Here is a 16,869-nt window from a genome sequence, read left to right on the forward strand (position 1 = left end):
TTTGCCATGTGGCCCAACAACTGCAGCAGATATGAGCAGTGATGAGTCGGTGGTTCTTCACATGGGAGATCAGGTTTGACATGGCCTGAAAATGCACTACCAGAAGGCAGGCCCTGACTTGTGTAGAGTCGAGAACTAAACCAATGAACTCTATTCACTGGATTGGCCTTAAGGAGGATTTTTTTCTCATTTATTAACAGGCCCAGGTTGCGGCAGGTGGAACGCACTAAGGTTCCTCTGCACTTGTTCCCGAGACCTGCCCTTGATAAGCCAGTCGTCAAGATATAGGAAGACCTAGAACCTTGATAAGCCAGTCGTCAAGATACAGTAAGACATCTCAGTAAATCAGCCACTCACGCCATACATTTTGTGAACACCCTCGGGGCTGATGAGAGGCCAAAGGGCAGTGCTGTGAACTGAAAATGGCATCCGCCCACTATGAAACAGAGGAAATGTCAGTGACCTTGGAATATGGAAATAAACATCCTTCAAGTCGACGGGAGCATACCAGTCTCCCAGATCCAGGGAGGTGGTGATGGAGGCCAGGGAGGCCATGCAAAATTTCAACTTTCTGAGAGACTTGTTGAGGTGACGCAGGTGCAGAATTGGTTTGAGGCCCCCTTCTGCTTTTGGGATTAGGTAGTAGTGGGAATAGAACCCCTATCCTTTCATGTCCCGAGGGACCTCCTCCACACACCCCCAAGCGCAGGAAATTTTCGACCTTTTGAACGAAGAATTCCTTGTGAGAAGGGCCCCGAAAGAGGTATGGGGAAGGGGAGGGTAGGATGGAGGGGCAGATGAGCATTGCAGGGTACAGCCCCGAGATACTATGTCCAGCACTCAGCGGTCTGAGGTGACCCACAACCAGACTGAATGGTAGGGACAAAGATGGTCGAGGAAAGAACAAGGTGGATCCGGGGAGCTGACTGGGGTGTCGCTCTTGAGCACACTTTCAAAATGAGCACTTCTGGCCCTCAGGATGCTTTGCCGGGGTAGGCTGCGTGGGTGAGTGGGAGGAGGAAGGGAGGCAACATCCAAAGTTTGTGTCTCTATCCCTTTTCCTTGCAGACCCCTGATGAGACTGCCAAGGCCTTGGTGGCAGGGGCGGCCGGAACTTCTTCCTTGCAGACTGTGGCATATGCATACCTAACGAACAAAGGGTGGCCCAAGTTTCCTTTAACTCAGGCAACCTCGCATCCATTTGCTCCCAAATGGGAAGTCCTGGATTGATGTCTGCATTTCTTGGGACAGGCCAGTGGTCTGAAGCCAAGAGCTGCGCCTCATGGCCACTGCCGATGTGACAACCCTAGCCACCGACTCTGTCATGTCCCACGCCATTTGGAGAAAGCACCACACTGCCACGGTACCCTCCTCCACCAGGGTACCGAATTCTTGGGCCAACCCTTGAGGGAGAGACCCCTTGAACTTATAGAGGGAGTCCCATAAGTTAAAACCGTACCTGCCCAAGAGGCTTGGTGGTTGCAGGCTGGCTACTGAATACATTTTCATCCCAAAAAGGTCCAGTCTTTTGGCCTCTTTATTTTGGGGAGTTGAACTGGTGTGCCCCTACTTGTCCTTTTTGTTGGCCACAGAGATGACCAGTGAGCCCGGAGGTGGGTGAGTATACAGGTACTTGAATGCTTGGGCCAGGATGAAGTACTTCTTTTTGGTCGTTTTGGAGGTGGGAGGGATGGACAATGCGGTTTGCCAGAGGGCCGTAGCAATTTTCAGGACTCTATCATGCACTGGTAGTGCCACACGGGCAGGGGTAGAAGCTGAGAGCACACTGAACAAGGTGTCTGCTCAGCCATCTCCACCTCTTGCCCAAAATCTCAGCCATCCGTTGAGTCAGGGCCTGGTGTTCCTTAAAATCGTCCAGCAGGCTGGCCCTTGAGGGTCCCGTGACCGCCTTGTCCAGAGACGAAGACGATGATTGTACAGCTGGGGGAGGCCCCAGGACATTATCTCCCATGGGGAAGGGGTTTTGGGGTGGGCACTGATTCCTCTATGCTGACCTCCGAGCGCATTTCATGCGCCAAGGCTGGTGCCATCAACTGTTTCTCCGAGGGGGCAGCAGATAAGCAGTGCAAAGGGGGCACTGGCATCACCAGCATGCCCCATGCACTCCAATAGGGTCACTAGCTATGCTGCCAAGGTGGAGTCTCGCCAAGGGGCTGAACTGCCCTTCTATGCTCGAAGAATCTTCTTCTGATGGCATTGCAGGGCCATCGCAGCCTGTGCTTGCCTGCTGACTGTTGCCGCCAGAGACTGGTGCTTGGAGTGGGAGGACCAGTGCTGATGTCATGCGGACCGGTGCTGAGGGGACTGGTATCCCAACGGGGAGTGCTCCCACGGGGCAGGCAACAGAGATCTGCACCGGGAGGACGACCAGTGGGAGGGCAAACGGTGCATGTAGTACAGTGATTGGCACCTCACCCTGGGTGATCTGTGTTGAGATGGTGGGGACCATGAACGCAGTGCCAGTGACCAAGGGCAAGCCCCAGAGGATCTGGGCTGTGATGCCAGAGATCTGCGGCATGGAGAAGGAGAGCGCTCTCTTGGCTCAGGCATTCAGCGGCCCTCCATTGTCCTCTGGGGGGTCTTGGTAGCTGGCTTGCCCTTGTAGGGGGCCTTTGTCGCATCCTGTGGCACATGCACTGCCACCAGCGGAGGCAGAGGCCTCTGCTCTATTGGCGCAGGGCTGAGCTTGGGAAGGTGTCGATGTCACCACCAGTTTGGGTTCCCTACTACTCCTGGGAGTCGGTGGTGGATCCTTTTAGAAGCTAAGGGCCCTGACTGGGGAGGCACATCCACATGGCTCTGGAGTGACTGGGCTGCCTGAACTGGGTCTTTTGCCCGATGCCCTATGGCCTTTCTTGCCTGGTGCTGGGGAGCCGTGTTTCTTAGTTTTCTTTTTGGGTAACGGCAACGGGGAGCAGTGCTGGTGATGCGCTGCGCACCGAGGCTGAGGTACCAGGGGTCGAGTCCAGCCAGGAGGGCTCGGAAGCCAGTCGGAGGAGAGCCCGCAAACAAATAGCATGCTCTTTCTGAGTCCTGGGTCGAAAGTTTTTACAAATACAAACACTTGCCCTTCACTTGTGATTCCCTCGAGCACTTGAGGCAGCTGCCATGGGGAGCACTCACAGGCATAGGCCTGTTACAATCCACGCAGGGCTTAAACCCCGGAGACTGGGGCATGCCACGCCTGGGTTGAAGTCCCCAGTGGAACTCTGACTTCTAACTACACTTAACAACTACTTACTGCTAATATGAACAACTATTTACATGGCCCTAAAGGCTTGCAGTCAGAAGAGATGAAACCGCTAGCCCTTGCTGTGCAAGCAAAGGTGTTCTGATTAACCACCACGGGCAGTAAAAAGGAACCGAGAGCTCAGCAGCACTGATACATCGATGGATGAGCACAGCACTCAAGGGGGGGGGGGGGACAGCTGATCCTACAGATACCGCTAAGGCAAAAATCTCTGATAACTGCACACATAGGTGTGCACACCTAGAATGGAATCGACATGAGCAAGCACTTGAAGAATTGAAGTTCTTTTTAGTCTACATGTTTTTGAATCTTTATTTTCATCAATTACTTTTTAAATGACCTTTGAAGGACACCTAACATATGGTAAACATTCCAGTGCTGCTTCTTATCCCCTCTTCACCACATGGCCAACGAATATGTGCTGTGAATGGGCAGATCTACAGGTGGGAAATGGGTGGAGCGATTTCTGTGATACTTTGAGTCCAGGGACTAACACATTTGGGTAAGGGTCAGGCATAATCTAGCCCTCTGTTTTTTTTTATTTAGTTCTTAGTCCAGGCAAAAGCTGTGTCGACTTTCCAAGATGCAGTAACGATTTCAGGATTTGGCCAGTAATGAACATGGCATAGAAATAACTCTGAAAAATCAGTTGTATTATCTTTTCTAAAGACAGAGTAAGACTTACTCTAACTTCAAACTTAAGGGAGACACGGCATGCTCCTATAAACTCTTGACACTGACACTCCCAACAGTGAAAGGTTTTTATAGAAAGCGCTATTTGTTACCAAATGATAACACAATAAAATCAAAACCCTCTTGAACAATAAGTGCCCTTCATTGCCTACACACAACTATAGTTTCTAAGTGAGTGATGAAATTAAAAATGGGATGAATTTTTTAATTTAACAAAGAACCCTTTAAAAATATAAAAAGGAAAATATCCCCCAAACCAACCCAAACCAAACTTTACCTGGTTGGTAGAAACTTGGTGAAAGTTCTCTGGCAACTGCTCTTGCAATATCACTTTCCTGGCGAGCAGCCTGAGCAGCCTGATCCGCAGCATCAGCTTTAGCTCTTGCATGTGCCGTTCTATACAGAGCAGAAAAGGGTTTATATGCATAGAAGCCATTTTGTTAGTTACATTAATACACCCGAGAGCAAAGTATTATTGTCCCTGGAAAAGAAATGATGAAGCGTAATCAGAATATTATGCCTCTTGATTGTGAATAACTGCAAAACAGCAAACCTTCATACAAGTTGTTATGACCCATGAAGTCGATACAAAATAATATTGGGACAAGTATTGGTCTGTTATAATCAGCCTAGGTTGGAAGTGAATGGAAAATATCTTTGTTTGATGCTTGGGGGAATTTTTCTTCAATCTGCTGAGTTGAAATTTATATAAAGGTGGTTTTAATGAAGTACAGTCAGTAAGAAATATGGCCCAGCCTTAAAAGGTGGCACCATGTGAAGACAAAGCTGATCAGTTGCAAGGTTTTCTTGCCAGTGAACTCAAACAAGCAAATTTGTATTCATTTATCAATAAAGATGGTAATACAAGCAAATACAGTATAATGATCGCATACATTTACTTTTGATGAAAATATCATGGAGATTTATAAACAGATGCCAATCTAAGCCTTCATGTTGCAAAGTTTAGAGATCTAAAATAAACTGTTCCTAATAGATGCTAAACAGTTTTATACAGTAGGTCCACATTCTTCATTTTGCAAAATTAAAAAAATGTAACTGGCTTTGATAGAGGACAGAACACATCATACAGGTACAAAAGTACCATAATGGAAAAGAGATTTAGAAAAAAATCATTACAATGCAGTCAGAGGATCCTGATAAAACTTCCCCAACATTCAGCAACCACAAACAGCTTTACAAATCAAAATAATTAGAGCTAGAAAAATATCCACCTCCAAGTACATGGGATGTCATCCAGATGATACCAACTATAATTGCACAGAATGTAATTTGGTTTTATATAACTCCTTTAACATTTAAGATGTCTTGAAGTGCTTTGCAAAATAATGAATTATATTCAGCTAGTGTAAACACTATGTAGGTAAATGAAGACAACGTCCTGAAGTCAAATAGGGTTGCAGACATCTAATATACACGTTAAACAGTCTATTTAGGTTTATCCTTCATTATTCAGAGGTAGTTTGTGCATTTAAAGACTGAGCCCTATGTTGGGGCAGCACAGCTCTTCACAATTCCTCTGCTGATGAGTGAGGGGCGAGGGTCAGTTTTGCAGTCTGCAGTCTGTTAAAGTAATATACAGTGTGTGCGCCCTGGGCAGACAGAAGCAGCAGCTTCTGTGCTCCCGAGCTCAGGGGGTATATCTATGCTGCAAATAAAAACCGATGGCTGTCCTGCGCCAGCTGACTCAGGCTCATGCTGCAGGGCTGTTTAATTGCAGTGCAGCCTTCTGGGCTTACTCTGGGGCCCAGGCTCTAGGACCCACTGAGGTGGAAGGGTCCCAGAGCTCAGGGTGCAGGCTGAAAGTCTATACTGCAAATAAACAGCCCCACAGCTCAAGCCCAAGTCAGCTATCATGGGCCAGCTGCAGGTGTCTGACTGCAGTGCAGACGTACCCAGAGATCCAAACCGCGCTAGCCCTTATGAAGGAGGGAGTGGGGAAAGTTCTCAGTATTCTTCACTGTCCTTCCCTCATCTATTTCCCCACTCCCCTCCCATCCCCTCTGCCCCCCATCCGCCCCCCCCCCCCGGTCACTGAAGAGTTTAGTAGTGCCCATGATAAAAGAAAAGATGCTTATTTACTACAAAAATGTAATTACAGTATCAATATATAAACAAGCTAGATAAATGAGTAATTACGGTATTTTTGTGTCTAATATGGCAATAGGTATGAATAATAAAAATGTACTGAAAAGAATAAAAAACACAGCCACTGTTATTATGGAAGTTCATAGAAACTAGTGGATTAGATTTTAAGACCAAGGTGATCATTATAATAATCTGCTTTGACCTTCTGCATAACACCATTCATAGACATTAACTTGGCAATTCCTGTATCAAGCTGTTACTTCTGGATGAGCTAGAGTTACCCTTTAAAAAGGCACCCTATTTTGATTTAAAAACTTGAAATGATGGAATATCCACCACATCCCTAGATAAATTGTTCTAATTGCTAATTATCCACACTGTTAAAAAATGGTGGCTTATAGTCTGGTTTCCAGATGTTGGCTCTTGTTAATGCCTTTGCCTGTTAGTACAGGGCTCTTGAATCTATCAGAAAGCTGTCCTTTAAAACATCTGAGGCCAAAACGTTTACTAAACCACAATCATTGAAGAAGATCAGTTAAGCTATTTCAGTGGCAGTTGAACTACAGTCCTCTTGTACAATAAATATAGCTCTATAGCAATGAGCATTATATACTCTGTGACTGTTCCTAGACCTGAGGCCCCCTAAATATCTACAGCGTGCATAGTGGGGAAGTCATGGAAATCACAGAAATGTAGGGCTGGAAGGAACTTCAAAGGCCATCTAGTCTAGCTCCTTGCACTGAGAATCCCTGACAGGTGTTTGTCTAACCTGTTCTTAAAACCCCCCAATGATAGAGATTCCACAACCTCCCTTGGAAGCCTATTCCAGTGTTTAACTATCCTTATAGTTAGAAAGTTTTGCCTAATATATAAAGCAAATCTCTGTTACTGCAGCGAACATGGAGAACAATTGATCATCATTCTCTTTATAATGTCAATAGCTCAGTTTTACTGTACTTGCATTTATTATAAATTATATTTGGATTTAAACCATAGGGTTTCAGTTTGAAAGAAGCCTCGGCTTTCTAAACTGTGGGTGCAACTAATGTCATTAGATGTATTCTTGCTTTTTTGATTCATGAGGGTAGTTAAATATCTAAATGACATCAATTACACCCACAGAACTGTGGGCACAAAATCAGAGGCTTTTCAAAATCAGTCCCATTGGCACAATCCTAAAGATGTCCATCTGCTTATACCTGAAAAGTGACTTAAACGAGGTATACTGTGGGCTGAACAGCTTAAGCAACATTAATTGGCATTCAGTGCTAATCCTAAATGTGCTTTACATGTAGTGCCATATGTCTTCCATACATCAGTTATCAGGGATCCAAAAGCATACTGTATAACATTTATCTCAATTTAAATTCCATTTAAAAGTCTCCATTGTTCTATGATCTCCAGATAATTTTATTTCTCCACAGTATCCTCCAGTATGTTTACAATACCTGCTAGTTGAGGATCATCTGTAAATGTGATCAATGTACAATGTACTGTACTTCTCCGGCATCTTACTGAAGATACTGATTTCAAAACAAAACCTTTCTAGTAATCAGCTTTCTCCCCAGCATAAAGGGCACACCATTAATTATTCTGTTTTCCACCTCTCAGAAAATTTTGAATAAACACTACAATATTCTTAGTAACCAGACAGCATCTCAACTACTATTTTATTAGCCTTTCCTGTTGGATTATCAAACGCTTTAGTATAAGTTAAGTGTACCTTGTTATATTTTCCCACAGAAACCGATTTTTCTTCAGAGAACAATCCAGTGTGTCTGACTTAATCAGTTCTTAATGAACCTGTGCTCTTTATCAATCATGTGGCTCCTCCTAATTGCTTTCAGATGGTTTCTTGATTTTCCTAAATAATGAGTAACATTACTTTCTTGAAGTTTATTATCCTCTTTCTAATTACAATCTTTGGAAAAGTAAATGCTCAGTTCTTAGAGCTCAGAGTTCTGTGTGGTCAATAACAGTAGGTCCTGCTTTCACTAATTTCCTCTTTTCATGGAAGAACCTTTTTAATATTTGCTTTTTTCCTTTTACCCATTTAGTGCCCAATACTGCAAAGCTCTGGGTAAACAAAACTCCCGTAGAAATCAACAGTACATCCACAAATTGCAAGGTGGGAGGATCATGATGACTGACAAAATGAAATGTTGTTAAGGGGATCAATCACATTTTATTTTTACATATTTTTTCTGATGTTACAACATACTTAAGCTATTCTGCAGAGGCTGTTATACTAATCTCATTACCATAGTATCTGAGCACCTTCCTAGAGCATTAAGTGATGTGATTAACATCTATCATTCATGAGTTGTTCTCTCCCTGAGAGGAAAAATGTGCATGCAGAGCAGTGTTTTGTTATGGTAGGATTTTTTTAAAAAATATGCATATTCTGCTATATGGAGTTACCAAAGGGTTGATGGCTCCATGCCCAGGTATACCAAATAACTGTAATCCTGATAGGAGGTCATAAAGGTGTGTATAACTGATGCCAGGGCATTGTCTGCCAAGATGAGACTCTCCTAACGAACTGGAAATGAAAGAAAGTTCATGGAGTCTCACATATAAGAGCTTTGCATCAGTGAGAAAGTTCTTCAACATTTTTTCAAAATGTTATCAAAATGATTATTGAAATTTTTCACTTGAGAACTTGTTTTTCAAAAAACAATTGTAAAACAAAAAAATGTTGGCAATACCGAGAAGGGAGAATATTCTCCCCCACCCCAGCTTTTAGTTAGAAAACCTTCAACTAGATCTACCCATGGATGGATTCATTCAGACAAATCACTTAAGAAAAGTACTTAAGAAGGGCCCATATCTCCCGTCTCCTCTATGCTGGGATCTGGTCCACTAGAATAATCCATTTAACTTTTAGGGCATAAAAATCTGCAGTGTTACATGAGAAGTGAACTATTCTCATATGATGTTACAGTAAAATAGACAACATACATGTTATATATTTGTGCTTCCTTCATCTGAGGCAGATTATTAGAACAAATTAAATTTTACACTAATAACTTGACCAGTTAGAGCACAATTCATATGCTAGGGATTTAGGCCAATTGTGTGAAAAATAAATCTGGATTATTTGTGTAATGTGCAAATATACAAGGTAGATTGATTTAATCACCAGTTTGGTAAAGATTTAAAGAAGAAAACTTTGATTTAAATAATTGATTTTAATTGCACTTGTACTTTAGTTATTATCTGAAAGAAAGGTTGATTTTCACTGGTTGGTAACCATTAAAACATGTTGATTTGCAACTAAATATAGCATTTATTAAATTTGGTGCTTCTTTTTGGATACACTGTACTTATATATCTTTATTTAAGCAATTATATGGCATAACAGTTTGATTTAAAAAAATACTATGCAAGAAAATGGTGTATGATGCATTTCTTATTTATTAGATTTTCTCTTATTTGTGATTTATGTCAGGCTTTATTTGGATGGAAATACAATTAAACTAAATACACAAAACCAGCATTTTTAATTAAATAAAACTTAAGTATGCAGATACAATCTTTTTCTTTTATCAAAATGTTTATTTTTTGCATTGAAAAGTAATATTTAGATAATGATTCCTTTATTTAATATAGTTAGTGAATTGAACTTATTGTTTCTGGTCACCGTGTCCTTTAAGAATTAGCTAGCTGAATAAAGTGAAATGAAAAAATATCCTCTCTGCACATGCAGAAGAGGCTTCTGCTGTCAAAATCTGTTTTACCACTTCAACAAGCTCCCGTCCAGGTGCTTAGTCAGTGATTTCCACCAGTTCAGTGGTTTGACTTAAACCTGACAGCAAACAAGTACTACATAATTATTTTTTTTGCAATTCATTTAAATGATTAATAGATTATAAGCAGCTTTGGTCTTAACATAGGATGTCCATTTCAAATAAATCGTAATTGGTTTATTTAAAAAAAAATCTGTATTTAATTTAAATAAAAATCTGATTTTTTTAAAATATATTTCAGGATAAAAATAAATTATCTGAAATACTTTGCTAATTCTACTAGTTTTGCAGTATGAGATGTCTAAATGCAGTATTCATAAATATTGGTAAGTGTATGTCTTGGATTTTTAATAGGAAACTTTGATACTCATCACTGTCTCATTTGATTACACTTCTGCTATAATAATTGAAGAGCCTGAATTCCATAGATGTACACGATGTAAGCAAAAATATCAATATACAGAGGCTTACTTTAAAGAAAAAAAGACTACAGTTGGATTACATGGAGGCATCATGCTCATTTGCCCCCTTTCTCTTCACATAGCTCTGGAACATAAATATAACCCAGCACTGGTCATTGCTCAGAATAAAAATAGCGTGGAATGAAATCCTAATAGCAAATGTTGATAGATAGGACACACTGCAAAACAACACAGCATATGAGCTGAGATAGTTCTGGGGTGGATGTTAAAGAATAGAGTGTAGAACAGAGGCAGACAAAACAACGCATTGTGAGACATAATTACAGAATTTATAGGACTAATATGGATGTTCAGAGCTCTGGAAAGGAAAGAGTAACTAATATTTGTTTAAATAATGGACACATTGACATTATGAATTCATATTATTCAAAAGGCTAAAATCTATAGAGATCTTAGTCCTGCTGAAGTCTTTTCAATAGTTCTTCAGTATCTCTCTGTGTTTAAAATCTTAAGTGGAAATGGGACTTCAACAGATTTTTGTTTAAAGAAATCATCTTTTTGCAGTTAACGTCCCCTATAGAGTAGTCTTAAATTCCACAATAAATTGATTGTGAATTACTCTTAAATTAACCTTTCCTTTTCTGTACTCATTCATGTCCCTTAGTCAGGTACAAAATTCCTAGAAAGAGGTTAATAAAACCCCCCCATGATTAGTTTGTGTGTACTTAAGAATTATCATGAATTTTTTAGTTCAAACTTCTCTTACTCAATACGTCTAGTGAGAGCAATGCTTGAAATGTGCAAGTTAATTTGGTAATTTAGATACCAGTAGTATTTCACAGCTGAGGTTTGAGTCTCTCAAAATGTAGCAAAGGGTCTAAGCTCTCCCCAAAGGATAGATCCTTAGGTGCAGGGGTGACAGAATGCACATGGCATACACCCCAGATGAATCAAGCTGTTTATATTATATGTTAAAGATCATGACCCTGAACATTGAAACAAGCAATAATAATAAGCTTTGACAGTGCTTTAATTTGCAAATATCTAATTTCCTGATAGAAGAACACAACACACTGGCATTTGGGTATAATGCCAGAATGTTTCAGACACAAAGCAGGTAAAACAGACTACACCAAAAACTAGCTAACATGAAGCAAATGCAAAAATTGGATTTGTGACAAATGCAGTTAGCTATTCTAAATTGCACCTACATTGTTGTATGCAGTGTTGTTGTAGCCCTGCTGGTCACAGGATATTAGAGCAACAAGATGAGTGAGGTAATGTAATGTTAGTGAGAGAGACACGGAGCTCTTCCTCAGATCAGTTGTGAAGGTGCGATGTTTGAAAGCTTGTCTTGTTTAAGCCAGCTTCAAGGGGGCTTTGTCTTGCCGCAGTGATGCAAACCAGCCCCAATGGGAAAATGGAGCTGTCCCTGTCTATGCCGTAGTACAATCACTATTAAATTAGTAGGGGAGTTTCATTTATTGCAGATTGCGTTGTATTTTATTATTTTTGCAATGTATTTGGCATCAGTGCTAGTGAAACCATCAGTATTGGATCTTTCCTTGGCAGTGTCTTCTCCGCTAGTCTTAGGCATCACCTGTCTGCTTGGTAGGGCGCTGGCTTTTCCACTAGCAGGATTCTGAAACACATGTCCCTGGGATTTGACACAACCATCATCGACTGTTTCAGAAGAACCAATTTCAGCCTTGTGACTTGAATGCTTCTAGCAGAAAAGAACGAGTTGCTCGGAATATGCGATTTCCCCAGCAGAAGTAACACCTACTGTGTGCCTCCTGTAGGGGAAGTAGTCCATTGGTGGATAGCCAGGGCTTGAAGCCTCCAGGTTTCAAATCTGCAGTCTAAAGAGCCCTGTAAGGGGAGGTCTGACCAGTAAAGTCAGGTGCGGCTCTAGCTTTTTTGCCACCCCAAACACAGTAGGCAGGCTGCCTTTGGCAGCTTGCCTGCAGGTCCCATGGATTCAGCTTACCTGCCGCCGAATTGCCGCCAAATCCACGGGACTGGCAGACCTCCCGCAGGCAAGCCGCTGAAGGTTGCCTAACTGCCGCCCTTGCAGGCACCGGCAGGGCGCCCCCTGCGGCTTGCCGCCCCAGGCTCACGCTTTGAGCACTGGTGCCTGGAGAAGCCGCTGAGTAGAGTTCAGTCCAGGGAGGACAGATTAATTAATAGTAGTTGAATGTAGGAGATCAGAAGTAGTTCTAGAGACTTTGGAAGGTTTTGAAGAAGTTCAGTCTGAAACTATGAGCTAATAATTAGTGAGTTGGATGCTTGTCAGGTTCTGTCTGATTGCCACAGACTGTAAGAGGGAACTGAGGAAGGGTTGCTCTGCGCTTTATGTCCTCGTGTGGGAGCATGAGGCAGCACAGGGCACACTGTTATTAAAAAATAAAACCACCTCAGGTGTGCATGTGCACACCTACAGTGGGATTCACAATGCTGCATATGCAATAAAGAACTGGCACCTATTTGGCATTCACTGGTGGTGCAAAAAGAGTGTAATTTATTGCAGTCTGGAATTCTGCAAGGACCAAATTCAGCTCCTCCTGCAAGGAAATAAAGCTTCTATGTAAGGGAAGGTGATCTGTGCTTGTGTACACCAGGGCTGAATTTAGCCCTGTTGGAGCCAGCATAGGGTAATTAAATTAGGTAGGGCCGTCTTTACCAAATATCCTCCTGATAATTTATTTTCCTCTTCTGCCACATCACATGTGACTTATACATCATTTTATGCATCTAACTCAAACTTTTAATATGTCAAGAACCTGAAGTTAGGCACTTAAATAAGTGGTCTGATTTTCAGCAGTGCTTAGCATCCAGTTTTCTTTTGAGTAAGTATGAAAATCAGACTGCTTATTTGGGTGTCTCAATATAAAATATTATTGGGTGCCTTAATATGGTGCTCAATTTTAAGCTCCCAGGTTTGACTAATATGGCCCTTTTAATGCCAATGCAGTACAAGTTGCACTACTTCGCTCCTTACACTGGCACTCCTGTCATTCTGAACTTAGGAATTTATCCCGGAGACTTCTGTGGAAGTTACACCCACTTTCTCTTGATGGCCTTTGGGTAAAATTGACCCAATAACTCTACCAAGGACACTTATCTGTATCACTAGGTAATGTTCAGAGCTAATACTATCTGTTTACGCTCTACAGCTATTTCTGGCCATTTCAGCTCTAATGTATGATTCCAGTTATATATTACGTGACTGGGCTCGTAATTTATTGTAATAAGCAGCAATAGGACTATTCCACTCTCCCCATATTCTTTACTCCAATGATTCATATTAATGTATGTACTACTCACCAAAAGATACTGTTTTGATCAATCCCCCCGCTTGCTTGCTCTCTGTTTTTACAATACCTTTTGGAAGAAATACTTCATGTTTCCTAGCTGTAGTTTTGGTTTCTGTACTTTCTAGGATGAAAAGTTATAGGTCAGACAAGCAGTGCCACTAATCACAGCAGAAAATATCGATGAAAGGCCTGTCACTTTTCCACTGTGATTCCTTAGATGGCATTTCCGTAGTATATATGCAAGTGGAACAAAGCACATGTTGTTTAAGCAAGTTTCCAGAACAATGGTATTGCCTCTTAACAGTGGTAAGCTTATGTTAGAGAACAGAAGTTTTAAGAGGCAAGGAGCCAAACAGGTTAATAGGAAATATGATATGCTTTCAGCAATTAAGATCCAAAAGCAGCTAGTCTACAGGATGAAAAGGCATAGAAAATAAGACAAGTATAACCAAACTGGAAGTGCCTCTGGAGTGGTATAGCCAAAACAGAGAAAATTAAAATTATGGGTGGGGAAAAATAACTCTTTTCTTACAGTTTCAGCCACAGGTGCTGGAACTAGGGGTGTGTGTACTGCTGCATCACCTGGCTTGAAGTGGTTTCCATTATATATAGGGTTTACAGTTTGGTTCAATTACTCTCAGCACCCCCACTATTCAAATTGTTCCAGAACCCCTGATTTCAGGAATACCAGGCAGGAAAGAAGGAATGTAACTGGAAGTTGTCTAGGTCTTTTCACGTGTGAATTGCAAAGTAGAGGAAGGTATAATGTGGTCTTACGTAGTAGATAGTTCCTGGAACTAATTTCAGGCAAAATGTAAAGTGACTACTAGGTTATTCTATCAGTGAATGTTGTAGAGATTTTCGATCAAAATCTCTAGGTAAAAGATAACTTTTTTGTGTATTTCCAAAAAGGTGGAGTGTATTTCCACCTCACAAGAGAACTCAAACAGGAGCGCACGCTTGTGAAGGAATTTTAGCATTCTTCTATGTTGACTATGAATAACAAGGTGTAAAAAGGTGAACTATTAACGGGTTAAGATGCTTTGACTCAAAGTGTTGACTCATCTAGGAAGTCATCCAGGTGTAGGTTTACTTACTGAAACTCCTCACAGACAAACTTTGAAGGCCCTAAAGACCACTGCACATCCAACTGAGGGGATTCTGTGTTGACAATGGAGCACAGTCCTGAAGTACAAGTAAATCTGATGGCAGTGTGGAGGTCAGAACACAATAAATCTATTGAGAAAGGTTCTTAATTGATGGAAATTGTGAACAATCGAATTGTGAACCAAACCATCTCTAGGACACAACCTCATTTAATCATTTTAGGTCTGTTCCGCATCCTGGCCATATGGGGTGAGCAAAAAAAGATTTCTTACTGGCTCGGCTCTTGCTCCTTGCCCTACTGACTCCAGTGAAAGCTCCTTTCCCTCCATCCTTATTGGTTCAGCCCATCCTATGCCTTTTGGGGAAATGACGAGGTCCATGGCCTCACTCCAGGAAGATGATCTCCAATTTGCTCTGCTTGACAATGTTCAGTGTATGCTCTGCTCCATTTAAGGTGTCTGACTTTGGCAGCAATGCCAGCCTTGGGCTGTCATAATGTTCAGGGAGTGCAAAGTCTGTGAATGTGGCTGTTCCTGATGGTTGGCCAGAGACGTACACAGGTCCAGTTGGAAGCCAGAGGAGCAGAGGAACTTGTTTTCATCAAGATAAGCTTACCACTACTAGATTAAAACTATATTTGAAACTGCACATTTATGTTTGAGAGAACAGCCATTCTACTAGCAGGCACCAATGGTTTGTCTGCCTGTCTCTTTCTATACGATTGGCCAACAAAGTAGTAGTAAGGCTTCTTGGCAGCAGGTTAATATATAGGATGACAAACAAAACTGCATTTCAAAGTTACGTTTATTTTCTTATGTAAGCAATAAAGAACACCCACAGGCATGAAAGACGTTAAATTCCTCTGAATGTATTTCTTTTAATATCAAACTTGTCTGCTTTAACACTCCTGAGGAATAGAGCCAGCTTTGAAAACTGTCAGCAAAAATTATATCAGCCAAGTCACAAAATCTATTTGCCTCCCCTTTACCACAATATAGGTTCATTAAAAAAGAACAACTTGAAATATTACTTGATAGTGTCCTTCCTTCTGTGTGCGTCCGTATAATGGCCTAGACAAACTTTTGCATGAGCAGCTGGGGAGAGGTAACATTTATACTCGGATTCTATGTGGGGAATCTTCGTTTTGCAATTATTTTTTACATCAATTTTGTCATGGATAAATTTGTACATGGTCTCCAGAGGCAACAGACATGGGCATTGTTATAAAAATAAATTAGAAAGTCATAACAAAATATAAGAACCCCCTATATACAAACACTATATCACATGTGCGCAGCTTGACTGTTTAACTTATTTTCTTCTCTGGCTGCCATTTTGCTTGAGTGATTTTTCCCCCCCAAGGCTTCAAGTTCCCAACTATATCAATACTCCAACAGAGTACATTTTATCCCTTCCAGAGGGCTGAACTGTAAAAATATCCCAGACCTGGTGTGGAAGGCAACTAAGTCAGCAAGGCGCAGTTAAGGAACATATGTACCTTTCTAAAGCTGGATATTCGTACAATCCAGAGCAGTAAATTCAGTGTCCTTTACCTTTTCTAGAACGTTAAGGATTCATAGGACTTCCTGTTCCAGTATTTCATTTTGTCACTGGACCAGGTGTTCACTATTGAGTATGCGAGGAAGAAGACCAGGAGTTAACTGTCCTGGTGTTAGCATTTTTCAGATAAGGGATGAGATAAATGATGAGGCTGAGTCAGAACACTGTTTTTAAGTTCTGTGGAAAGACTGTTGCACGCTTTTTTCTTTGACACTGTTGTCTACTGGCATTAAACAACTGGAGACTTTTGACAATATTTCCTTACTGAGCAAGAGTTATTAGTTGCCTATCTGGCTCTTGTGCCGGTATAGTAAATACTGGAAATCACCCAAAGAGCAGGAGAACAAGAGTAAAGAGGACAGAATGACCTTCACCATTCCAGACTGTGGTAGCTATAGAGCAGCAAAACACAGCCAGATTTCAAGACTGCAAATACAGGGTTTCAGTCTGTGGATCTGGAAGTTGGAATTCTTTGAAGATTCACACTTCAAAAACACATGGATGGGGTCAGATCCTGCCCTGCCCCTTGCAGGCACGTAGGACACAATAGGTATCTGCTGTGCAGGTGAACAAGTCACACAAAGGCTACATGGGAGGGTTATGTGCCTTATGAGCTTTGGTGCATGTCTCTGCAGGGGTTCAAT

At 41.7% G+C, this 16,869-nt stretch overlaps 1 protein-coding gene across 3 annotated transcripts in view; it reads right to left on the minus strand.

Moving 5' to 3' along the window:
* JPH1 (junctophilin 1) overlaps nt 1-16,869 on the minus strand; it is a 514,941-nt gene that overhangs the window by 48,999 nt on the left and 449,073 nt on the right. For all 3 annotated transcript variants that reach the window (XM_032784770.2, XM_032784771.2, XM_032784772.2), the window contains one exon: nt 4,242-4,360. In XM_032784770.2, the coding sequence (XP_032640661.1) occupies nt 4,242-4,360 (119 nt within the window). The remainder of the gene's footprint in view (nt 1-4,241; nt 4,361-16,869) is intronic.

This window comes from Chelonoidis abingdonii, chromosome 2 (assembly GCF_003597395.2).
Source record: "Chelonoidis abingdonii isolate Lonesome George chromosome 2, CheloAbing_2.0, whole genome shotgun sequence".
NCBI lineage: Eukaryota > Metazoa > Chordata > Testudines > Testudinidae > Chelonoidis > Chelonoidis abingdonii.